Source organism: Vanacampus margaritifer, chromosome 13, assembly GCF_051991255.1.
Source record: "Vanacampus margaritifer isolate UIUO_Vmar chromosome 13, RoL_Vmar_1.0, whole genome shotgun sequence".
In the NCBI taxonomy this organism is placed as follows: domain Eukaryota; kingdom Metazoa; phylum Chordata; class Actinopteri; order Syngnathiformes; family Syngnathidae; genus Vanacampus; species Vanacampus margaritifer.
Window position 1 is genome coordinate 23,297,783 of NC_135444.1, and position 23,405 is coordinate 23,321,187.

At 41.6% G+C, this 23,405-nt stretch overlaps 1 protein-coding gene across 3 annotated transcripts; it reads left to right on the top strand.

Annotated features, from left to right (window-relative positions):
* The first annotated feature begins 273 nt into the window (after window positions 1–273).
* Window positions 274–23,405, top strand: ryk (receptor like tyrosine kinase). Of its 3 annotated transcripts, none has more exons than XM_077583644.1 (16): window positions 274–954; window positions 8,478–8,599; window positions 8,683–8,782; window positions 9,822–9,953; window positions 10,112–10,177; window positions 11,294–11,435; window positions 11,526–11,626; window positions 12,780–12,863; window positions 13,964–14,089; window positions 16,565–16,651; window positions 17,394–17,463; window positions 18,092–18,224; window positions 19,505–19,614; window positions 19,692–19,851; window positions 21,583–21,719; window positions 22,491–23,405. In XM_077583644.1, the coding sequence occupies exons 1-16, from the start codon at window positions 717–719 to the stop codon at window positions 22,600–22,602; spliced, it is 1,920 nt and encodes a 639-aa protein (XP_077439770.1). In that variant the 5' UTR covers window positions 274–716; the 3' UTR covers window positions 22,603–23,405. The 3 variants fall into 3 exon arrangements, with proteins under 3 accessions (XP_077439770.1, XP_077439771.1, XP_077439772.1); XM_077583645.1 differs by having other exon boundaries at window positions 11,297–11,435; XM_077583646.1 differs by lacking the exon at window positions 12,780–12,863.

Genomic DNA, 23,405 nt, shown 5'->3' on the forward strand with positions numbered 1-23,405 from the left:
TTAAATTGAACGATGCCTTTGACAACATCGGAATTTTTGCAGACAGCTATATTGCCAACAGCATATCGACTTTTTTTTTAATGTCTCAATAGAATATTATGGTGTCGGAAGGATATTTTGCTCTCTATATGCATAGCACTTGAACCACAATTAATATTTACAAACGTGTGAGGCCATGCTTAATGCGTCAAAGTGGCGTTATCTCAAGTCTTCCTCGATAGTCTTCCTATTTACCACAGCACGTAAAGGCGGCATTTGGACACTGCGCGTCCCCGCGACTCCCTGCGCGCTCTCCCAGTAAAAAGTGAGCTACTGGCGGTGGGAAAAGAAGAATCGGTACGGGATGACCATGGAGGGAGAAAGATGGATATCTTAACCCAAATTCCGAACACTTTTCTTCACTTTGGCCAACGGCGGAGGCACAATGTGTTTGTTTTAGTAGTTAATTGTTATGTGCGGCGGGTGGGAAAGTCGTAAATCTCCCAACTTGGAACCCGCAGCCCGACTGAAAAGTTAGCCAAATTAGCTCGCCTCGGCTAAATTAGCCCGCCTCGGCTAGCGAGTCGAGGACAAAAACAGGCCCGCCGGGGGGAACGAGCGAGGCGGCGAAGAGTGGCGAGGAATGTCGCCCCCCGGGATTCGGAAGTTCACCTACGGATGAGAAGAAGGAGACCCGGGAAGGCTGTCGACAACTCGCGAGCCAGACGACCGCTGCCATGTTGGGGTCGCTGCCGCTGCTCGGCTCCGGCGGCCCGTCCGAGCGCCGGCGATGGCCGCACTTGGTGGTGCGTTGGCGGCCGCTCGAGGGCTTCTTCCTCGGGCTGCTGCTGCTGCTGTTGCTGGAAGGGGCCCTCGGTCTCGGCGTTCCAGTTTCGGGGCTCGACAACGACAACGGCGGCAACAACCGCAGCGTCAACATTTACATGAGTGTGGACGAGCTCAACAGATTACTCGGTAAGAAAACTTGTTTTGTTGTCATGCACTTGGGTTCAAAAGGATTGAAAGTCAGTGTTAAACATATTTTTTCTTGTTATCAATAAACACGTCTATCTACTAAAGAGACAAACAACATATTAGACACATTAGGAAAACTAGAGGCAAATCATTGTAAGAACAAGAATTGAAAACAACTCAAACATAAATAAATGCAGTATTAGAAGAAAAATGTTAAGTACTGTATAGCACATATTAGAAAACAATGCAAAAAAAAATACAGAAATATTAGATGGAGAATAGTGTATAACTATATTCGGGCTGCAACCAATGGTTGTTTTAATTTATCCGTTTATTATATTGTCGATTAATCAGATTCTCTACAGTAAGTATACTCAGATTTCTGTTGTCCGCCATGAAAGCAGACTGTGTTTTTGTTTTTTTCTCTCGAAATAAGACATTTACAAGCACTTTTTTTCTTTACTTTGGATTGGAAAACAATCAAACTTTTTTTGTGTGTCACAAAAAAACACTGGTGCCACAAAAGATGAACTAAAAACTAGTTTTCCGATTTAATGTGGGCCAGACGATGGATTTGCACGCCTACAAAACCATCCAGCGCCGTTTGCTTTGTTCAGTCCGCGAGAAGAGGTGATAGTTGTTGCTGCTTTACCATGAAAATGCACCTGCTCACACTATCCTGAGCATCTGACAGTTCCTGGCTAAGAAGAACTTTGTCGTGCTGGAGCAACCCCCGCCCCGTTTTTTTGCTTCTGCCTTTCCAAACTCAAAGGAACCCGTTTTTAAAAATTGGACTAAATCAAGAGGCTGCGGAGAATCCCGCAAGAATCCTTCCAGGAGTGCATAAAAATATGACACAAAAACTGTGAAACTATGTTTGGCTTCAGTGGGATTACTGAGAGTTTGGATTTGAATTTTATCAAGAAGAAAAAGTCCTATTAGTTTTCGTCACCTGAGGAACAACAATTGTAGAACGTTTTCTCCCTCTTTTTAGAGACACAATAAGATCAGCCCATTTTGTGGGGGCGTCCTGTTTCATTTGAATTAGCTACTGCCCCCTTCAACTGCGGGGTGTTTTTTTTTTTTTTTTCATTGGTCCTCCCTTTTTAAATGTCCTTGAATTGGCCATCACAATAGTAATACTGTGTGATACTTGAGAAAAGAAGTTCAGCATCAAGTCCCGCCGGGACAACAGATGGAAATGTTCCTCTGATAACTTTACCAAATGACACTTTTCTCCGGTGGGCTGCAAAAAAAACAACATTTGGGCCCAACTGAAATGTGCACACTGCGTCTTGCGTCACGATGAAGAGCGGCCATCGTCCCTGATCACTTTTGCATGTGATGATTGTGCCGTAAAAAAAAAGAAAGTTGGAATGCATAAGATGTCCAGTGGGTTGCATTTTCGTCCTCTATGACTGTGTATATTTTGTAGTTATAATTCCTTGCTGACCTTCATAATTTATATATCATCCTGCAACAGAGGGTTGTTTTTTTTCCCGCGGATGGACATCAAAATTTACAGTATAAATAGCCATGCAAATATTTGACCTAATCTACACGCATATTGCAGGAAATAAATGGAATGAAAAAAAATAATAATAGTAGAAAAACTGCAGAAACTAATATATATATATATATATATATATATATATATATATATATATATATATATATATAATATTATATTATATTATATTATATTATATTAAAAAATGTATTCTATAATATAATATTCTATAATATAATATTCTATAACGTTTAAGAAAATAGTAGCGTAACAGAATAAAAATAATAATTTGAAAACTCAAAAATGTTACAAAATAATACAAAGACATGCAAAAACGCAACATGTAAGCAACAAAATGCAAAACTATTTGGAAAAATAGAGAACTTCGAGACAAAAAAATACAGCAATATCAAATATTGGAAAATAATACATAAGAGTGCGACAAAAATTATTCAAATAGATGAAGTAAAAATATATTGGGAAAACATTAAATATTGACAATTAATTAAATTATTTCAAAGCCAATACAAAACTTTATAAAATAATATATATTTTTTAGTTATCTAATATTACAAAAGAAGACTAACATACGACAAAAATGACACAATTTATAATGCAAATGTATTTGGAAAAATGTACAAATTAAAAAATATATATATTAAAATGAATTGTATTTAAAATATATTACATACTGTATAAAACTATAAATTAATCATTTGAAATGTTTTGGAGGTGTGGATGTGTACCCTCCCAGAGACTTAACTCAACTAAATCAGATATTCAAAAATATTTATTCCTTTACACATGGCCTCACAAAGCGTCCGTAACGCCTAAAAATAGACGACCTCTTCTTGCTCGGTGAAATTATTCTCCCAACTAGAACATTTCTTCAGCAAACTGTCCGATGTTTGTTTATTTGTGGAGCAAACGAGGCCCCTCCCCTCCAAACAAGCATCAGTGAGGTGCTTATTACGACGGCATGGAAGCAGACGGCCTGGCTGGGATTTCTGCCTTCATCGGCCCCGGGGCCCTCATTGAATAAAAGCAGGCGGCTGATGTATGCTCCCTTTTGAAGTCAAAGAAAACGTCACTTTGCGGCTTTGAAAAGTTGCTATTTGTGGAAATGCCTTTCAAGTTTTGGCCCCGAGGTCCAATGACAAAATACAGGCACGGTTAGCATCCTGTGCTAACACGCTACCCACATCTTTATGTGGACTTGATATTAAAATGCGAGGGATGGCGTGCGCGATACTGAGACTGGTGTGTGACGTTTGACGACTTCTCCCATCCTGTTGCGTCAAAAGCAATTGTTGCTGCTCCGTTATCTCCTGGAGGTTCGTGGCTTGGGGGAGGTAAAGGGACAAGTGTGGGCTACAAGGGGGTCTTTGTTAGATGCTACCCGGATCTCGGCATCTGCGCGCTGCCACCTTTTGCCTTCTCGCTTTCAACGTGCAATCTGATCCATGGCATATTTGCTTTATGAAGGCGCTTTTGTTGTGGTTTACACGGACTACAATTATGTGATCTGAAGTGGGAAAATGAATTGGAAATGATGAAAAATTGCATTGTCTGAGTTTAAGATTTTTAACCGAAAACGATCATTCATTCAGCCCTACAAAGAGGTACATATTGTAACAAAGATATATATATATATTTTTTTGTACTTAATTTTGTTCTGCTTCCTATTTATTGTGTGTAATTCCACTGATGGCCACTAGACGGCGACACACTGACAGTATCAATTTGAAAAGAAGAATGAAAACAGGAAGTATTTCAGCTCAGCAGTGTTAATTTCATCCGCCATTTTTAAGTTTAGTCCAATTTCAATCACACTTTTTTATCATACTTAGTCAACCTCATCCCGTTTTTAAGTCGACTATAGCATTTTATTCTGTATTTTAGTCCAAGAAAACATTATTTTATTTGTCTAGTTTTAATCAACAATCATTTTACCACTGTATATTTTTTGGTCAGCAGATAATGTTGAACTTTTTGGATCTAAAACTATTTCACATAAAATTTTCTCTCATCTTTTTGATGAAAAACAACTTGACGCACAATTACAGGATATCAACAAGTGGGTATGAGCTAGTAAATCAGACGGCATTAGTTAGCAGTTGGATTAACATTTTTTATTTTTTTTTGCTGATAGTCCTGTTCAATAAAGGTGCGTCAGTGAGTGTGTCCCCTCCTAAAAATCGACCGAGCAACAGCTCACAACTGGAAAATCTCCAAGTCAGTGCACTCATATTTCAAGGTGCCACTGTAATTATAAAACCGCTAATAAATGATAGCATTGATGTTTGCCAGTCGTTACGGAGGTCAAGTGCACTTGAGCGGCGGGTTCCTGTCCCGCAAAGGTGATGTGTTGATCCCAAAGGAAGTGATCACTCAAAACAAAATAAACACGCTGCCGCGTTGGAATTCCAAACGCTCAACCCCACTGGACAAACAAGCCTGTTAGCATCTTGGTTAGCCGTTAGCCCCACCGTCAAAATTGCCAGCAAAAGCTTCAATTGAAGAGCGAGTTGTTTTTTGAACAAGTGGCAGGCTCTTGTTGACGTCAGGTTGGGGGGCTAAAATACTGCCAACAAGTGGAGGAGCGGTCACTCTCGCACGCCTGGTTGCGCCGCTTTAATTGCTATCAAAGCGCACGGCACGGCGGCCTCACGGCGAGACAAGGGAGCCACACAGAGTTCAAGCCAGAGAAAGGCAATTATCACCGCACCGGGGCCGTTTTCTCACAGGAGGCCCATTAGACGGCTCATTGTGTGTTTGGCTCCAGCTGTTTACGAATCCGCCGCCACCAGCACAACATGTCCTCAGTACAGCGACAAAGCGCAAACTGTTGCCGGCTACGCTTTTCGCTGTCGGTTGTGCTGAACGGTACGTCATCGCGCTCATTTTTGGCACAAACACGAACCTGTTTCTCTTTCAAAAGTCAAAAACCGCAAACAGTTAACATTCATGTACTGACTAAAGTGATTTCAAGGTTTTTAATGACAGTAGTAGCATCGATGCTAATTTCTGTTAGCTTGCGTATGATGTTTCACATGTGTTGTCACCAAGATAGCAGACTTGGCTGAACATTGTTAACATTTAGTCCAGTTTCAATCATGCTTGTTAGTTTTTATCATCGTCAACTTCATCCCCTTTTTTATTTAGTCGACTATAAATCTAGCATTTTAGTCTTTATTTTAGTCCAAGGAAGCATCATTTTATTCATCTAGTTTTATTCAACAAAAACTGTCAATTTAGTTTTAGTCAGGACAATCATTTTACCCCTGTATTTGTTTTGTCAGGAAATGAACTATTTCACATAAAATGTTCTCTCATCTTTTTGATGCAAAACAACTTGACACACAATTCCAGTATATCAACAAGTGGCTACTTTGGCTCCATGCTACAAGTTAGTAAATTAGCCAGCGTTAGCGGTTACATGACCATTTTCGTTGGAACGTTGTAGCCGTTGGATTAAAGTTACGTTATACTATAATTTACTCTTTTTTTTTCCTTCTTTTTTTTTTTTTTTACCTTTCACCGCGAATCCTCCACCTGTCGGTCCCCTGTGTTTGTGCATGCTGCACTCACTCGCTGCAGATTTGAAAGGGGGCGTGTCACTGTGTCAGTGACAGATTAGCAGAGACAAGATTTGACAAAATATCATTTTCGTCTCGTTTTTGTTCATGAAAATGTCCATAGATTTTAGTCCACTTTTTGTTAAGTAAAGTTTTTCATTTTCATCAGTCGACGAAAATGCATACTGATTTAGTCCCAGTTATTGTTTTTTAATGAGGGTTTTATCCCAGTCTAGTCTAGTTTTAGTACGGTGGAAAATGCGTGTTGACGAAATTATTTTTGTTTAGTTTTCGTTGACGAAATTAACACTCCATACTAGAAGTGTTGAATTCTACAATCTTATTTTGTGTTAGTTTTACAGTAAACCTCACCTGGGAATGCCAAACATCTTGAAGCAAGCACAACCGACCTCTTATTTGGAGAACCGTGCAAGCCAGAGACTCTTGGTTTCCTCCAAGTGGTTTTATATGATAATCTCCCTTTTTTTTTTTTTTTTTTGACAGCGCCAGAATGAAAACCGGCACAAAGGGGAGTACCTTTAAAAAGTGTTTCTTAATAAGTCTCAAGTGTGTTTGCGCTCACTTTTCCTTTAAGAGTCACCGCGACCCATTCGAGTAATGCAACACGTGTGCCATCCTTTGATCTCTGATCATAAGTTGTGGGAAAAATCAGCCCCGGAGGCTTGACTGTTAACACGCCCACTGCCACCGCCGCCCACACGCCTCCTTTGTAGATCCCCCGTTAAGATGTCGCCCATCTGCTCCCTGAGCTGGCAGCAAACGCCTGCCATGTTTTTAATGGAGTCAATGTGACAAAGTGGTCAGAGCTCCCGGCAGTTGCGCACATTCTTGCTTTTAAACCAGATGAGTCAGGACGGACAGCTTTAACCCCCCCCCCCACCCCTCTTTTTGTGGTGACTCATTATCAAAATAAACACGGTGAGGCTTCACACGCTGATGTTGGCGTGTCTGTGACATGGTGACTTATGTGACGCCTTCTCTTAACCCCTTGGTCAAATTGCGCTTGTTTTGGGAACTCGTCCGCTCTTGAATGTTTTGAACTTCACTTTGGGCACTGAGAGGTTTCAAGTGCTTGCAGATGTGCTCGGGCCAGCGCTCCCATTTAGCTGGGGGGGTGGGGGTGGGGGGTGGGGGGGGTGGTACGCCGCTGTTGCCGTCTGTTCATGACAAACTGACAGTTTTGGGGGGTGTTTAACAAAGCCGAATTAACAATTATTGAGCCAAAGTCACTCTCTTTGCTTCAGAAAAAACAATTTCTCACACACACCCAAAACAAAAAAAAAAAAAAAATGTATGAATACTGAAATAACAAAGTAAAAATGTAACTATTTTTTATTTTATTATTATTATTTTTTTTATAAATACATGGTTCCCAGAACTTTTGATTTTTAACTCTGTGCAGTTTATGATTGTGCCATAGAATTAATTTATTTTCATGTATTTCCCATGGAGCAAAATTGATTCTAAAATCTGACTATAGTGGGGGTTCCATCTACCCATTTTTATTCTAATTTTCAAGAAATGCGAAAATAAAACTGAATGGAAATACTACAAACTCGAAAAAAAGGGCCCAAAATTCACCTAAAAGTTTTTACACTTCCGGGGGGGGATTATACTTGGCTACCGAAACAGGTTTTGCAAATAAACGTTGCACGTTTTGACAGAAATCTTTTTACAATTAATTAAAGGATCTTTGTGCAGTTTTACTCGCAACTGCCACCTCTGGCCCAAAGTGTAACTGCAGCATCTGTGTCAGGCTCGTTCATGGTGCACGTGCGAGTACGTGCACGATCTTAAAGCGATAGTTGAAAATGGAAGACATGACTTCAAATGAGGTAAGAAAAACTCCGCCCCTCCTCAAAGAAACTGTGGAGTGCGCAGGGTCCGCACACTCTACTATAAAAAGAAGATAAAAGCTGATCGGTGCAGTCAGAGTAAAACAATCAGGGCTCTTTGTACTCATCTGGGCATTGGTGGAGCATGCATGATGTAGAAAAAGCTTCAATGTTACCTTTTTAAACGGCACGATGCAACTTTGAAGAAGCCAACATTAATGCAATTTTAGATGGAAAACAGCAAAGAAACGCTTCGGTTGATCAAGAATTACAAAAGCAAACTCATACGATGACATGGCACAGCTGCTTCCTGTTGTTCTTGGTGGATCCCATCTCTATGGTGTATAGCGCCACCTAGAGCGGCGGAGTCCCCTCTCAACATTCGTAAAAGAAGAACAGATGGAAACGGGCCTAAATGGCATGTCCGTTTTGCGCATTTTCCGTCAATTCCCTTTAAAAAAAAAAATTGCAACAATTGACTAGAAACTCCAGTTATGACACTTATTCAACTTCCCCCTTTTGCCATTTTTCTCAAATACTCCTCATTAAAGTCTATCTTGACGCGCTCCCCCCATTCAGGTCTGGATGCAGAGCTTTACTACGTCCGAGATGACCTGGTGAACCACAACGCCATGTCATTCACGATGCCCGTGCCCAGCGAGACCAACAGCCTTCACTTCACCTGGCACTCCAAGTCCAAGGTAACCGGCGCCAACAGCTGTGTGAACATCACAGCATCATCACAAGCCATTTATTTATACCTTGACTTCGTCTCGATACCCAGGTGGACTACCGCTTAGGTTTCCATGTGGAGAATCCTGTTGCCATGAACGCACCGCGGAGCAACATTTCCAGCCAGGGGGAGCTTCCCCGCATTCCTTCCGGTATCTTTAAAATACCGTCTTCCTGTTCCTCTGCTTGGATTGTTCCATTCACTCCTTGTTGTTAAGTGTTTGGGCCACTGTGATCGTATTGATCAAGCGCTATATCAGTACTTAAAGGGGAAGTCTACCTTAAAATTTTTTTGACAATAATATGTTATGTGTGACCTCACTATTCTGATTCATATTACATTTGTGGAATATGCAGCAAAATCCAGCTGTTTTTATCCATCTCAGGGGGCGGCCATTTTGCCACTTGCTGTCGACGGAAGATGGCATCAATGTTGCTCGGGTTTCAGGTAACAACCGACCACAGCTTACCAGTTTTCTTAAGCTAAGCTGTGATTGGTTGTTACCTGAGACCTGAGCAACTGTGATGTCATGAACTCATATTCCACGAACGCAATATTAACCAGGATAGCGCATTTAGACTAGTGGGGCTGCATAGAACATAATATTGTCCCCAAAAACGTTTGGGGGGGGGGGGGGGGGTTGACTGACTTCCCTTTTAACTAATTTGCTCCCAAAAATGTATAAATACGTTGTATTTCAATATTACCATGCTCCCAAAGACGTATTTATACAATTTTTATTTTTTATTTTTTTATGCTAGAGCATACAGAAGGCTTTGATGCAGCCTCTAAACTGAAGAGAATGCTTGAAACAATGGTAGCTATTACACAAACAGCCAGCAGGTGGCAGCAGAGTATAAGAGATCAACCAGGGCCATGTTGCAACAAGCTGTTTCCCCCACTTCGCTATATTCTAATGCTAATTGCTGCAAAACGGAAACAGATACAAATATTTTTTTTGCCTTGCAAAATTTTTTCTTTTGGTCGGTTCCATGTTTTTTATAGCAATAGAACACAAAATTCTGTGGGCCTTGCAAAATCAGTCGAAATCCAGTAAAACAACCGGGGGTGAAGGGGGTTGCTTCAGTGAAAATGGCTGACAGCGAATGAGTTAATTTACTATTTTAGTTTATGGGCATTACTAAATAGTGTTTTTTGTTTTTGTTTTGTTTTTTGCTGGCTTTTACCAGTTTTCCGAGTGGACCTCTTCTGTTCGGGCAAAGTGGACGGCGAGGCTGTCGTGACGGTGCAGCTCAACGTGACGCTGCACGCCAACAACTACACAGTGCTCAACTTCAAGAGGAGGAAAATGTGCTACAAAAGTAAACCGGGAAATTTGTCAAATCTTTTGGGGCTTGCGCAGGCAAAGTTTATTAGCAAATATTGTGTCAATCAGTTTGCTTGATTACGTCAAAACACTTTGGCTGTTTCCTCTGTAACCTCTAATGTTGGCCCTTTTTTTTTTTTTGGGCATGAATAGATTCCGACCCAAAGATTCCATTTCCTTTCAACAACCACACCCTTCACACGGTTCAACAGCCCGACTGTGAGTATGCCCCCTCCAGCTTGTGCGTTGCCACACACAAATAGACATGGATTATTCGTAGAAAAAAAAAATAAAAAATAAAAATTTGTGTTAAAGATAGTATAAGTAATTTTGTCTATATCTTATGTACAATTATTCACAATTTGGGGTGAGGGTTCTTCGATTTCTAATTATTACTATAATGATTTTTTTTTTATTAACAAGTGGAGAAAATAGCTTGAGAACAAATGTATTAACTGTCTGGAACCTTGTGAGAAGATACTCTACCTCTTCCCTCACTATATGGGACCCATGCAGCGTCATGTTGCCTCAAGATTTTTTTTTTAGGCAATAAGTAAAAATAGTTTTGTTTTGTTAGAAATGGATAGCTGCAATGCAGAAGGAACTGGTCAGACGCATTTGAATACAGACAGAGCTTAGTCACCTGATTGTTGCATTTATTGCTTCAGTCATGGCTCTAAGACCTTTGGAAAAGAGATTGAGAAGATGATGTAACCATAATCATTAGTTTTGAAGAATCATTAGAAGGTGGAGGGGATGCATCTTACAGTTATAATCAATGACAGCATCATAAATGACCTTTTTCTTTTTCCCTGTGTTGTAAATGAGTGCTTGAAAAATGATTTTGCTGTGGTACTATGTGAGTATAAGTTATAATACCAACTTAAAGATGACGTTTTTGGCAACTTCAATTATATGGTGTTTTATTTGTTTGTTTGTTTTTTGCCTAAAAACTATGAGTCGCGTCCATACATGTTTATGAACAGTCCATGCCAATGAATGGTCTCTTTTTTTGGACATAATCATGTCGATACCGATCTGATGTGGTGTTTGGCCTCCTTTGTGAGCACGTTGCCATTAGTACCATTAGCAGAACCATTAGCGGGTCGCCTTACTTCTGCTCCAGCAGGCCTGAACAACCTCAGGCATTCTAAAGCTTTAAGTAGCAACGTGACAAGTGGCATCTGTCTTTGTGGAATTTTCAAAAAAAAAAAATATATATATATATATATATATGTGTATATGTATATGTATGAAACATTTGACTGCCGGACGTGTTGTACCGCCCGCTCTGCCATTCTCATTCTTATTTTCTTCTTCTTTTGCTTGCATCAGTAGACGGCGTGACGGCCCCCACCACCTCCACCCAAGTTTTCTACATCAGCGTGAGCGTGTGCTGCATCGTCATCTTCCTGGTGGCCATCATCCTGGCCATCCTGCACCTGCACAGCATGAAGAGAGTGGAGATGGAGGACAGGTCGCTGCCTTTGGTCCATGTTTTGTCCGTCCACGTCATTGAATATCGCTGATTCTAATGACCTTTATTTCCGCCTCTTCATTCTTCCAGTGTGAGCGACAGCGGAAGCTCACAGGGACTTTCTCAGCCTTCCACGCAGACCACGCAGTACCTGCGGGCCGACACGCCCAACAACGCTGCACCCGTGTCCAGTAAGAGTTTGTCATTTTCTTTCCAAGTTGTAGCAATTGCAATTCCTTCAAGATGATGATGTCGCGTGACATAATTCAAGTCGAAACATCTGTTCCCTTTAAATGTGAGGGTTCAGGCTAAATTGAGTGACTGCTAACATGCTAAGATGTGGCGAGCTAGCAACGTCCTGATTTTCAGTCAGGTAGAGGAGAATTGCTAAAATGCTACCAAGACCACAACCTGAGGAGACAAAGCGCTAAGGCGGGATGGATAGCATTCCATTGCTATTTCTAATGATAATTGCCAAAAATGCTAACAGTGGGCGTGCTAGCGTAGCAGCAATCGATGACACACTTTGTCATGCTGTGGCATTCCGCCATTTGCACCCTTGTCCAAATGTGATTAGCGAGCAGGAATGCTCAACTGCTGTCACGAGATGGCTACTCTGTGTCGCCACTTGTTTCAATTCAGACATTCAATGTTTTATGGTGTCAACATTTCTGTTAGCTTTTAGTTTGTAAAAGCCAGCTTCCAGGATCTGGCACCTGTGACGCTATTTTGCTAACACCCCGTATAACTTTTAATGATGTTGACATCATTGCAGAGCTACTGCACGGTCAAGATTGTTTTTTTTTTAGAAAGGACAAGAATAGCTACAGAAAGATGGAAATTCATCTTTCAGGCTTTGACACTTCCAGAACGTTTCCAACCGCACGATGACACAAGCAGGGGGGGACGTCTTCCAAGTCATCGTCGCCCTCTTGTGGCTGCGACGCTTATCTCACGCTGTGTTCACCTTCCACCTCTTTTATGCCTGACTTTTCGTGTGTATGAGCTTATAACAAACATCTATTCAGCACTCACTAGTCTCTTCATTGGCTATCCCTGCACAATGTCTCAATAGGAAATACTATGAAGTCATTTAATCTCTTGAATGATCTCAAATTGATAAAAAGCTAACTTATAGCAAGAAGATACCAACCCGTAGTCAGATACTGTTTGAAATGACTAAGAGGCCTAAAAATCCTTCGATTAGTCACGCTGTCCTGTGTTGCATCCCGTTCAATTGTGTTGGGTGTTCCTAATGAAGTGGCTTGTGAGCATCTTCATCATTTGTGTGAACGCGCCATTGAATCCTTCCCCTCCCGTTTTCCCTCCCTGTCCTCTAATCAGACAACCACCCCGGTTCCGCACCCATTCTCCAGCTCGCCGCCTCCTCCTTCCAAAATAGCGGCGCCCCCCCTCACGAAACCAAAAGTAAGTGACCAGACTGCCGTCTTGTACCCCTGCCATGTCATCACATGCGCCGCTTTGCTTCAGTTTCCCTCCAGGGGGCGGCATTGACCCACAAGGCCTCTCTTGCCCAACCCGCATGCCACCGCTGTGCCTTCACATGATCGCATAACACATAACAAGAACGTCGAAACACCCAAATGATTGATTGCCTCGTAATGATATCTGCTTGTTTTGCTCTACGCGCCCTCATCTTAAGTCGACACATGGTGTGTGCGCGTGTGTGTACAGTGAGTGGCTCATGTTTACATTGTGTACACTACATGTTATTCGGACGACGCATGAGGGGGAGGTTAGGCTGTTGAGTTGTTTCAACTAGAGCCCGTCTGACAGCATTTTATGATGCTGATTCTGATATTTGGCAAAAATAAAATTCAGGTAACCAATTAATCAACTGATTCATTAAAAAATATAGAACTTGTTTTTCTGGTCTTTAACGCTTGCAACATTACAGATTTGATTTACAAGCAGAACATTTGACAGTTTTACATTAGTTGGATTTTGTCCTTTACCGACTTTACAACAATCACAAACATGAGGATAAATAGTTTTTTTTCCTGATTTTAAATGAGCTGATATCGGCCGATTAAATCGGTTTGTCACTCATTTTTAACCATCCGACATTATTTAATTTTGCCACCCTTTCAGCTGGTTTGCGATCATATTGGGCTCGTATGCACTCGCATATAAAGAAGAGGATTACTGCCAGTGAAGAGAGAGAAAAAAAAGTTTGTATATATATCATTTTAGTTTACATGGGTTTCAACTGGCCACGAGTGGCAAGAATAAAACCAAAAAGATATAATTCTATTGAAATATTGAAAGCGCTGAAGTCGGAAATTACACAATAAGACATAAAGTTTCATTCCAACTAACACAGCTATGATGGTTCAAAAAAAAAGGGGAGATGGAGACAAATGGGCGGGCATTAAGAGAAATGGCACGTATGTTGTCAAAGTGATGTAAAGCAGATACTCTTCCAGTAAATAGATGAAGCCCGTGCTTTTGTGTTTACACTTGGATCTGCTCTCCCCTCGCTCGCTCCCTCCCTCCCTCCCTCGCAGGCTTCCCATCCCTCCGCATCGAGAAAAATGACCTGAGGAGCGTGACCCTGATGGAGGCCAAGGCCAAAGTCAAAGATATCGCCATTTCGCGAGAGAGGGTCACACTGCGCGACGTCCTGCACGAAGGTACGTTTGCGTCTTCAGACAACAACATAACTCGTAGGGGAGGGATTCTCACCATTCAATTCCCATTTTTGGGTCTGCAATTCGATTGAGAATGATTTTTGATTCAAAATGATTTGATTGACAACGATTTCTGCTTCAATTTATAGATGTGAAAAAAATCATTATATCTACTAGTTTATCACTCAAAAGAACGGCTATTCATACAAAACGCTTGACATTCTTATTATTATTGGCATAACTTGTTCGTGACTCTTTCCTTCTACTCTCTGTGACTACAACGTAACATTGTTTTAGAACACGTGAAACCACACTGCCCCCTAAGTGGCTAAAATCGTGTACAACATGAACAGCGCTCCCAATAAAGGCACGCACAAACGAGGGCAAGACGGTATAAAATAATTTCAATAAGATTGATTTTGGGACATTTAAAATCGATTCTGAATCATAGTAAATGAGAATCGGGATTCTTATCAGAATCGATTATTTGGCACACCCCTAATAGGGATGGAAACTTGTTAAAATTTTGCAATTAGAAGTGCATTTTTAATTCTCATCGATTCTCATTGGGTAAGGATATTAAATGATACAAATGATATACTATAGATACTACTGATCTCAAAATGTTGTATCTTGATAGAGGTAATTTCATATCACAATAACGCCAAGTATTGCTTTATTGTATTTTTCCTTAAAATTGCATGACATTATGGCAATTTCCATTTTTCACTCTAGGGCTGAAAAATGAGTCCAATTCAAATGGCCTTCACAATCTAGAATGCGATTTCTCGTCATGCAAGGACGTCAACCTTGCAATTTGCCTGCATTGTCTTGGCCGGCTGCTTGGGAGGCCGCTCGGCTTCGTCATGGAGCGAGCGAGACTGTATTTCAGTCTGCTGGAATTTGGCCCACTTTGGGGGATTTAGTGTCCTTCCGATTCCCGAATGCTGACACGGCGCACTAGCCTGTGTCTGGGAACGCGCAGCCGGAGCGTAAATATTTTTTAAAGCTTACTGTTCTTTGATAAGCACTGTTAATAAATCCTACCTGACTGGTCCGAGTCATCGTGAATAAACTTGCTATGTCTTCACACGGAGGTTAGCTCGTAATTCCTAGCGTACGAAATGCGGTGGCTGCCTGGCAACTTCGCTAAATCCTGCACTTGAAATGAATACAGTCGAACCTACTCGTCATCAGCTGTTGAGGGTTTTTGTACGCTTGCTTGAAGCTATTTAGTGCCATTCCTGTTAAAAGTGAAAACAGTTAATGTCTTTTCTTTTTTTCTTTTTTACATCTGCATGACTCGGGCTGTGCAATTAACCAAAAATTCAATTGCAATTTCAATTATGACACGCCACAATTACAAAATCAGCATAATTGAGAAAAAAAAAGATGATTAGTTCTAATTTTTGAGTTGTTTAAATGTATACATTTGCACCTTTTTTAATTATATTATGTATAATTAGTGTTTCAAAGAATTGTATTTGTCTTAATATTTTTTATTTGTGTTTTAACATTTTCTTGTTTTGTACCCCAAAAAATAAATGATTGTCCTACTGCACAGTGTATACGCTGCACTTCAATTTCCAGTTTTTGCCAACATAAATAAATATATATTATTATAAATTCTGTTTGGTCCAAAAATAACTTACATAATTATAGTGTTTCTGTTTTTTTTTTTTTAAAAATTGGTCTTAATATTTCTAAATGCTTAAACATTTTCTTGTTTTGTACCAAAAATAAATAATTTTTGAGTAATAAATAATTGTGATTTTTATTTTCAATTTATTTTCAATTTATTTTCAATCGAGCAGCCCTATGCATGACAGTTGCGTATGCTGCCATTTGACACAACAAATTGGTTTCGTCATCTTTCTGTTGTTTTCAATGGGAGTGCTTCCATCAAAATCCAATAGCTGATATTTTTCCGATCAGTTGATCAATTCCGCTCAAATCTTCTAGACTTGCAAAACGCGCTGCCGTGACGATCGCAGCATACGTTGTGCCGCCGCTATCACGAGAGTGTGCGAATAAAAAGAACACCAACACTGCGGTGAAAGTTGAAGTCTTGCGGCCTGCAAACTGGTCCGGACAGGCCCGACGCGCACGCTGCAGGTGGGAGGGGGGAGGCGGTTAAACACTAACCTTGTTGTTGGAGCCCGGCTCGCCTCGGGACTCAGATGTTTTTCTAAACTTGACGTTCACACTCTTTTGCTCGCCTGACTGAAGTTCCCGCCTCGGGCGCTCGCTCCTCTGACAGTTTAGACAACGCTGATGATGAATGCGCTCGCTTGGCTTCTCCTGCCATCATTCAAAGCACAGACGAAATCAGTCATGTTCCAGCCAATGTGACAAAGCATTTTAAATCTGTAGCCTGACACGCCGATTAGCTCGGTGTGACATTTAAACTTCTCTGGAGGTCTAGTAGAAGCCGCTGATTTGTTGTTGTTGTTGTTTTTTTTTGCTTTTTTTGGACAGGCACCTTTGGCCGCATCTTCCACGGCGTTCTGGTGGATGAAAAGGACCCCGCCAAGGAAAGGCCAGTCTTTGTGAAGACTGTGAAAGGTAGCCACGCTTGCTAATGCTAACCAGATCATATACAGTAAATCCGTTTTTCCCCCCAGCCTTTATTGTGCCAAAGCACTTATTTTACGTTTTACAAAGCAACCACTGAACAAAATGTAAAAAAAAAAAAAAACTAATAAAAACCTTCTTTTTTAGAAGCTATGATTGGGACAGGACCACAATTTTCATAGCATTACGCAGCTTTGCATTAGAAATCTCTTTGGAATTCTTCTGCAGAATGCTTCAGGTCAAACTCTTATACAATTATTTTACCGCTCACTTGATTTTGGAATAAATACCCTCAAAATGAAGCTGACATTTTGCAGTTGAAGCGCATCTCATGTCAAATCCATTGTTGGTCGTTAGAGGCAGGAAGATGAGAATTGTGTGGATGTCACAATATTTATGGACCCGACTGTATTTTGGCAAGATCCAGAAAAAAACAGGCAGACAGAGGAGGACAAATTACTGGCTCACCTCCCTGGGAACATGAATACGGACGCTCACAGCGTTGTGGAATGACCACATGTCAAGGTCTACTTGGAAACGGGACTATTTTGCTGAGATCCGGAAAAAACAAGACCGGCAGAGCTTGACAAATAAATTGTTTTGCTCCCTAAAAAAATGGATGCACACAGTTTGTGGAATGATCATGTCAGAATGTACAAAAAAAAAAAAGAGATAAGTCCCTTTACATAAGCACCGATATTCAGGTTTGTTTTATGTCCCACCTTCTTTTCAGATCACGCGTCGGAGGTCCAGGTGACCATGATGTTGACTGAAAGCTGCAAGCTTCGTGGTCTTCATCACAGGTGAGCTTATTTATTTATTTATATATTACCCCCCCCCCCCCCCCCCCCAACACTGATTTCACCAACAACATGAAACTGGGTAAATATGTCTACCATAACAGGACAAACTGAAACGTCTTAAGGTCCAGTAACTGAAAGTGAGACGGAAGTTGGTTCTTTTTGGTTCAAAGCAACCGTTTGGCCCTAAATTCCTGGCCTTAAAAGGTGACAAATTTGTCCTGGACACGTTTTTAACTAAACACTGAATTGGGTGGACGTGTTTATCAAAACGAGACTTAAAAAAAAAAAAAGAGACCCGTCCTTGAAAGTGAACAGGAAGTCGGACATTTTTTTCCGGTCAGACATTTTGATGCAAATTCTCAAGAGCTTGAAAGGGAAGACTAAAATTACAAGTCAACAGACAACTTCTGACCTAATTGTTCACATTCAAACTGTCAGGAGGAGTCAACTTTAATTTGACACATTTCGGCCGACACCTTTTCCTCCACACGATGCCAAGGTTTCCTCTTCCCCTTTGCCCTCCGTTTAACAGTGTTTTGGAAGAAATCCCTGCCAACATAGCTTCCGTACCTAATAAAGTGGCCAGCGAGTGTCTATTTTACGCCCAACGTCGCCCTCCTCCTTCCAGAAACCTGCTACCCATCAGCCACGTGTGCACGGAGGACGGCGAGAAGCCAATGGTGCTGCTGCCCTTCATGGCTTGGGGCAACTTGAAGCTGTTCCTGCGCCAGTGCAAGCTCGCCGAGGCCAACAACCCGCAGGTGAAGGCGCCTCGCATACATTGACGAAGGACATAAATATTGTCGCATGCACAGTTTGAAGTCGACCACAAAAGAACATTACTAGAAAGAGAAAATCATTCTATGAGTGTGCGGGATTGTCTTGGTTGTAAAGAAAACGAGCATGCTCGTGTGTCAAAATGAAGCTCGCATATCAGCGATATTGAAAAATGTACAGCTGCAGCGCGCATTGCAACAGCGACGCCGCTTCTCCCGCCAGTGCCAAAAGGCTCCTCATGATGAAATTTCTTCAGGCTTTTATCTCAAAGGCTGCGAAAGGAGTTTTGATAAGGACGGCAAGCTCCATCTTGTAAATGCTGCATCGACGGAGCCAGCTTGAGAGGCATACAGAAGGCCGATTGTCTTCACGCGGCCTGATCGGGTGCCATATATCGACAGTCAAAGCAGCTGCAACCGCAAAACAACCGGCGAGCCGCCTTCTGCCTGCCGGATTGACATCTGCTCTGACGGCGTGAAAGATTTATTGCAAAAATGAGCGCATTTCATCACGCCAAGTCAAGACCAATCATCGGAACAGCTCTTTTGGACCAAAAATAAAAGAATAATCATTTGCAAAGGAATCGTTAGGTTAAAAAAAAAAAATGTCACAGTTCAGCGGCGTTTTGTGAAATTTGTTAACTCTTTGACTGCCAGACGTTTTCAGAAAAGGGATGCCGTGGGTGCCAGCCGATTTAAGCATTTTGACTGATCTTGCAAGGTCCACAGAAAATGATGTGTTTGGACTATGGAAACACACATACTACCAAATGATAGATGAGGATTGGACTCTCATCTTTCATCAGAAAAAAAAGTTTGTTTCTACCTTATTCCGTTTTTCAGTAATCAACAATAGAAAATGGTTAGTTTCACCTCTGTTTTGAAACAAACGTCTTTTAACGTCTTTGGCACCCCTCCATAGGATTTTACTAAACGTTATTTAACGTTTTTGGCAGTCAAAGAGTTAAGGGAAAAATCTTAAGTGAGCATCCAAAAATCAGTTGTGACCAAGGAAATAATCGTTGGGGACTTTTCATTATAGTTACTTAACTAAAAATTGTACAATTAGCAGACTGGAAATGGTGTCGTTAGGACTCCCCTGTTCCAAAGCACTCGTTCCACTCGGCTTCTTTTTTTAAATATAAATATACCTAAAAAGGAAATGAGGTCAGCATGACACGTCAAGTCACAGTCAGTCGCTACCGTGTGCTTCCTGTTCTCAAGCACTGTTTGACTTTTTGTGTCCCCCCCTCGCTTCCTGCCAGGCCATCTCCCAGCAAGACCTGGTCTACATGGCCATACAGATCGCGTGCGGAATGAGCTACCTAGCCCGCCGCGAGGTCATCCACAAAGACCTCGCCGCCAGGAACTGCGTGTAAGTGACCTCTGTCTCCGCCCACCCAAAAAAAGATGACCTCTCCTGAGCGTGCTTTGCCCTTTTTTCCCCGACAGCATCGATGACAACATGCAGGTGAAGATCACAGACAACGCCCTGGCCCGCGATCTCTTCCCCATGGACTACCACTGCCTGGGGGACAACGAGAATCGGCCCGTGCGCTGGATGGCGTTGGAGAGCTTGCTCGACAATGACTTCTCCAGTGCCAGTGATGTGGTAAGCACATGTTTGCACTCATCGATTTCCCTGCTGACATGCACTGCCTTTCACTAATGAAGTTGCCAACAGTGAATCCCCATTAGTGCTGTCACTGTTGAATCTTTTAAAAAATGTATTATCCCGTTAGTTATTCCATCAAATAATTGAGTAATCCCCCCTGTAAAAAAAAATAAAATAAAAAAGTTAGTTATAATTGATTATCTTTTTTCCTCTTTCTTTATTTCAAACTAACAAAATTAGCTTCTGCTAAACGGTTAGCAATCGCGATTAGCATTAGCACGGTAGCGATTACCACTTAAGGTAACCATTGAGTTCACACATACATCATTATATCTACATAACCCATGCAATAGTGTCTTTAAAGTCATTTAGAGACAGTGCTTCAACATTATCCCACGAGTAAACAAGAATAGAGCTAGCTGTTAGCTACATGAGGTCAATAACTTCCTGTTCCTGTCTTCTTCTGGGCACGTTTAGTGCATGACTGCCCTCTAGTGGTTAAGTGATGAACACCTAAAACCCAGTGGCGGGTTATATTTTGGAATAATTCCAGCCCAAGTGCTTTTTAGGACGTTCAGAACTTCCTTTCATGCATTTTGGGGAAACTCAACCTTGAATAAAAAAAAAACACTAAATACTAAGTCAGTGAGCGTTTTTAACTAAGACAAATAACACCATTTGGCCACTAGATGGTGCACTAACAGTATGAAACATGGACGGCCCAAACATGGTTCAGGCGGAGTTTCGAGGCAAAACATTTTAGTCGACCTATCTTTAAAGTCGACTCATCCAACTTGGTCAACTCCACCCCCTTAATCCCCATGTATTAAATTGTCCACCTCCGTTCCATCTTAGTTTCCACAAATTGCGGCCATTTTGGTCAAAGTGCAGGAATTCACAGCTACGTCCTCGAATCAACTCAAAGGAACCCCCACGCATTCCTCTTACAGCCTCGGCGCCTGTCGGATCCCAAAACAGCCGTCCGCCGAGACCTGCCATTTCGCTAACAGCTGAGCTTCAGGGGTGGGGGGGCGGGGGGGTCCAGACGACAAGACGCTCACTATGACACACAGACAACATGACGCATTTCAATTCTCCATACGCTGGCTTCTTTTTCATAGCGAGCCTGGAACACTTTGCTCTCGACGTCCGTTAATGAACACGTTGCTCCTTTACATCATAAGTCCTCATTGACGTCGTCGAACCTGCCAATAGGATGCCAGCGTATCGGAAAAGTCACCGTTGACGGCGTCGAGTAACAAAAGGTGATTTTGCTCTGGCGTCCAAACGTAGTAGGCGGCGGTGAATCACTCAGCAGCGTGTCCTCACACGCGCCGCTTCTCGCGCTTTCGTAACGGCAATTAGAGCTTGCAAGGAGTTCACTAACAGGTGTTTGGCATCGCCGCTTGGAAATGCAAACAACATTGTGGAGCAACCGCATTCGTTTACTGTGGGGGGAAAGTGGGACCTTTGGAAATTACTTTATTCATATGTCATAGAATTGCTGTAAACATGTAGTTACAAAAGTAAAAAAAAAAAAAAAACTTTATTGTTCTCATTTTGGATAATAGTAACACATGAGCTCATTCACTTGTTAACAGCCTGTCGAACAAAACGGAATTTATGCTGCATGTAAAATGATTTCAGCATTACTTCCATGTATTGTTTGTCCCGACGGATGTCCACAAGTGATTTCAATCGCAAATCATTTTTATTTTGCCGGCACAGTGGGCTTTCGGCGTGACGCTGTGGGAGCTGATGACTCTTGGCCAGACGCCGTACGTCGACATTGACCCCTTTGAGATGTCGGCCTACCTGAAGGACGGCTACAGGATAGCGCAGCCAATCAACTGCCCCGATGAATTGTATGTAACAATAATACAATCATTTGATTTTTTTTCTTTGTAAAAATGACCAGAAAAAGCGGTATATATTTTTCCAGAAAACATTTTTTTTGTGTGCGTGTGTGTGTGTGTGTTTTTTTTTTTTGTTTTTTTTGTAGGCTTGTACCAATAATACAATAATTTTAACCTTGGAGGTAAAAACGACCAGAAATGCTTCTTCTTTTTTTCAGAAAACGTTTTTTGTTTTTTGTACGCTTGTACCAATAATATAATAATTATATTTTTGGAGGAAAAACTGACCAGAAAATGCTATTTTTCTAGAAAACGTTTTGTTTTTTGTTGTGTGCTTGTACCAATAATACAATAATTTGAACTTTGGAGTTAAAAAATACCAGAAAATTGAATTTTTTTTCATATAACATTTTTTCTTTTTCTTTTTGTGGGTGTGTGTGTTTTTTTTTTGTACGTTTTTTTTGGGCTGTGTGCTTATACCAATAATACAATAATTGGAACTTTGGAAGTAAAAATGACCAGAAAATGCATTTTCCCCAGAATACGTTTTGTTTTTTTGGTGGGCTTTCCGCTTTATTCCCGACATTCTATGTGTGTTTTGACTCGAATGCAAGTCGTTGAGGCGTGCAGAGATTTCCTGCGAAGTACAAAAGGTGATGAGGCGACTGTTCAGGCCACAAAATGAAACCCGGCGACGCCACTTCCTGTCGCGTGTGGCCAAATTCTCCCGCCTTTGCTGCTGCTGTCTTCATCCCCGCCCTGCCGTGTTTTGTGTTGCAGGTTCGCCGTCATGGCGTGCTGCTGGGCTCTGGACCCCGAGGAGAGACCCAAGTTCCAGCAACTGGTCCAGTGCCTCACAGAGTTTCACGCCGCCTTGGGGGCTTACGTGTGAAAGCGTTTTGGATCCTGCCTTGTGCCTTTTCAAAGACAACTCACTGGAGGCTTGCGACTTGTTCCATTTTTCTTCAAGTCCAATTTTTTTAATCTAGCTTTTTACAGCATAGCAAGTATTTTTCCTTAGGACGTTTTTCCACTTGAGGACTCTCCCGACGGGAATTTTTCCACCGACGTTCACGTGCCGTGTTTTAAAGGCACTTTGGCGTTCGCTTGTATATGTATCGTAACCCCATTAAGACGCAACAAGTGCGGTACGACGGACAGAAACTTCAGCGCGATTTTTTTGGCGTGCCGCTTTTTTCATTACGCCAACATTCAGCTTGGGTCGCTTCCACTCTGTCTGGAATTTTCCATAATATACGAGATGCGAGACACCGTCTGGTCACGCTTGGAGGGAGTTTCAGAGCCGTAACGGAGACGACGGGACACCAAATCTGTAGGAGGGTGTTTTGCAAGTGACTTTTCTGGGATCAATTTTGTTTCTCTTTTGGCTCTGATCCATTTTTCTTCCAGTGTATTTGTATAAAAGAAGTTGTATATTCCACAATCTGTTAAGGGTGCCAGGCCTTTCCCAGTGTTCCAAGTTAGATTTTCCCCCTGCTTCAACACCACCCATCACAGGATTCGTAGATCTTCACAAATTTGTCAGCATGGCTGTAAACGGTCAACATGCTGTCAAGTTTTTGGTTTTGTTTTGGTGGGGGTCGTGTTTGCTGTTTTTCCAGTCACTGCATGTCAACTGATGGTGCTTGATTACATTCATTCACTATTAAATGTTACTTCTTTTGTTTTTTTCCA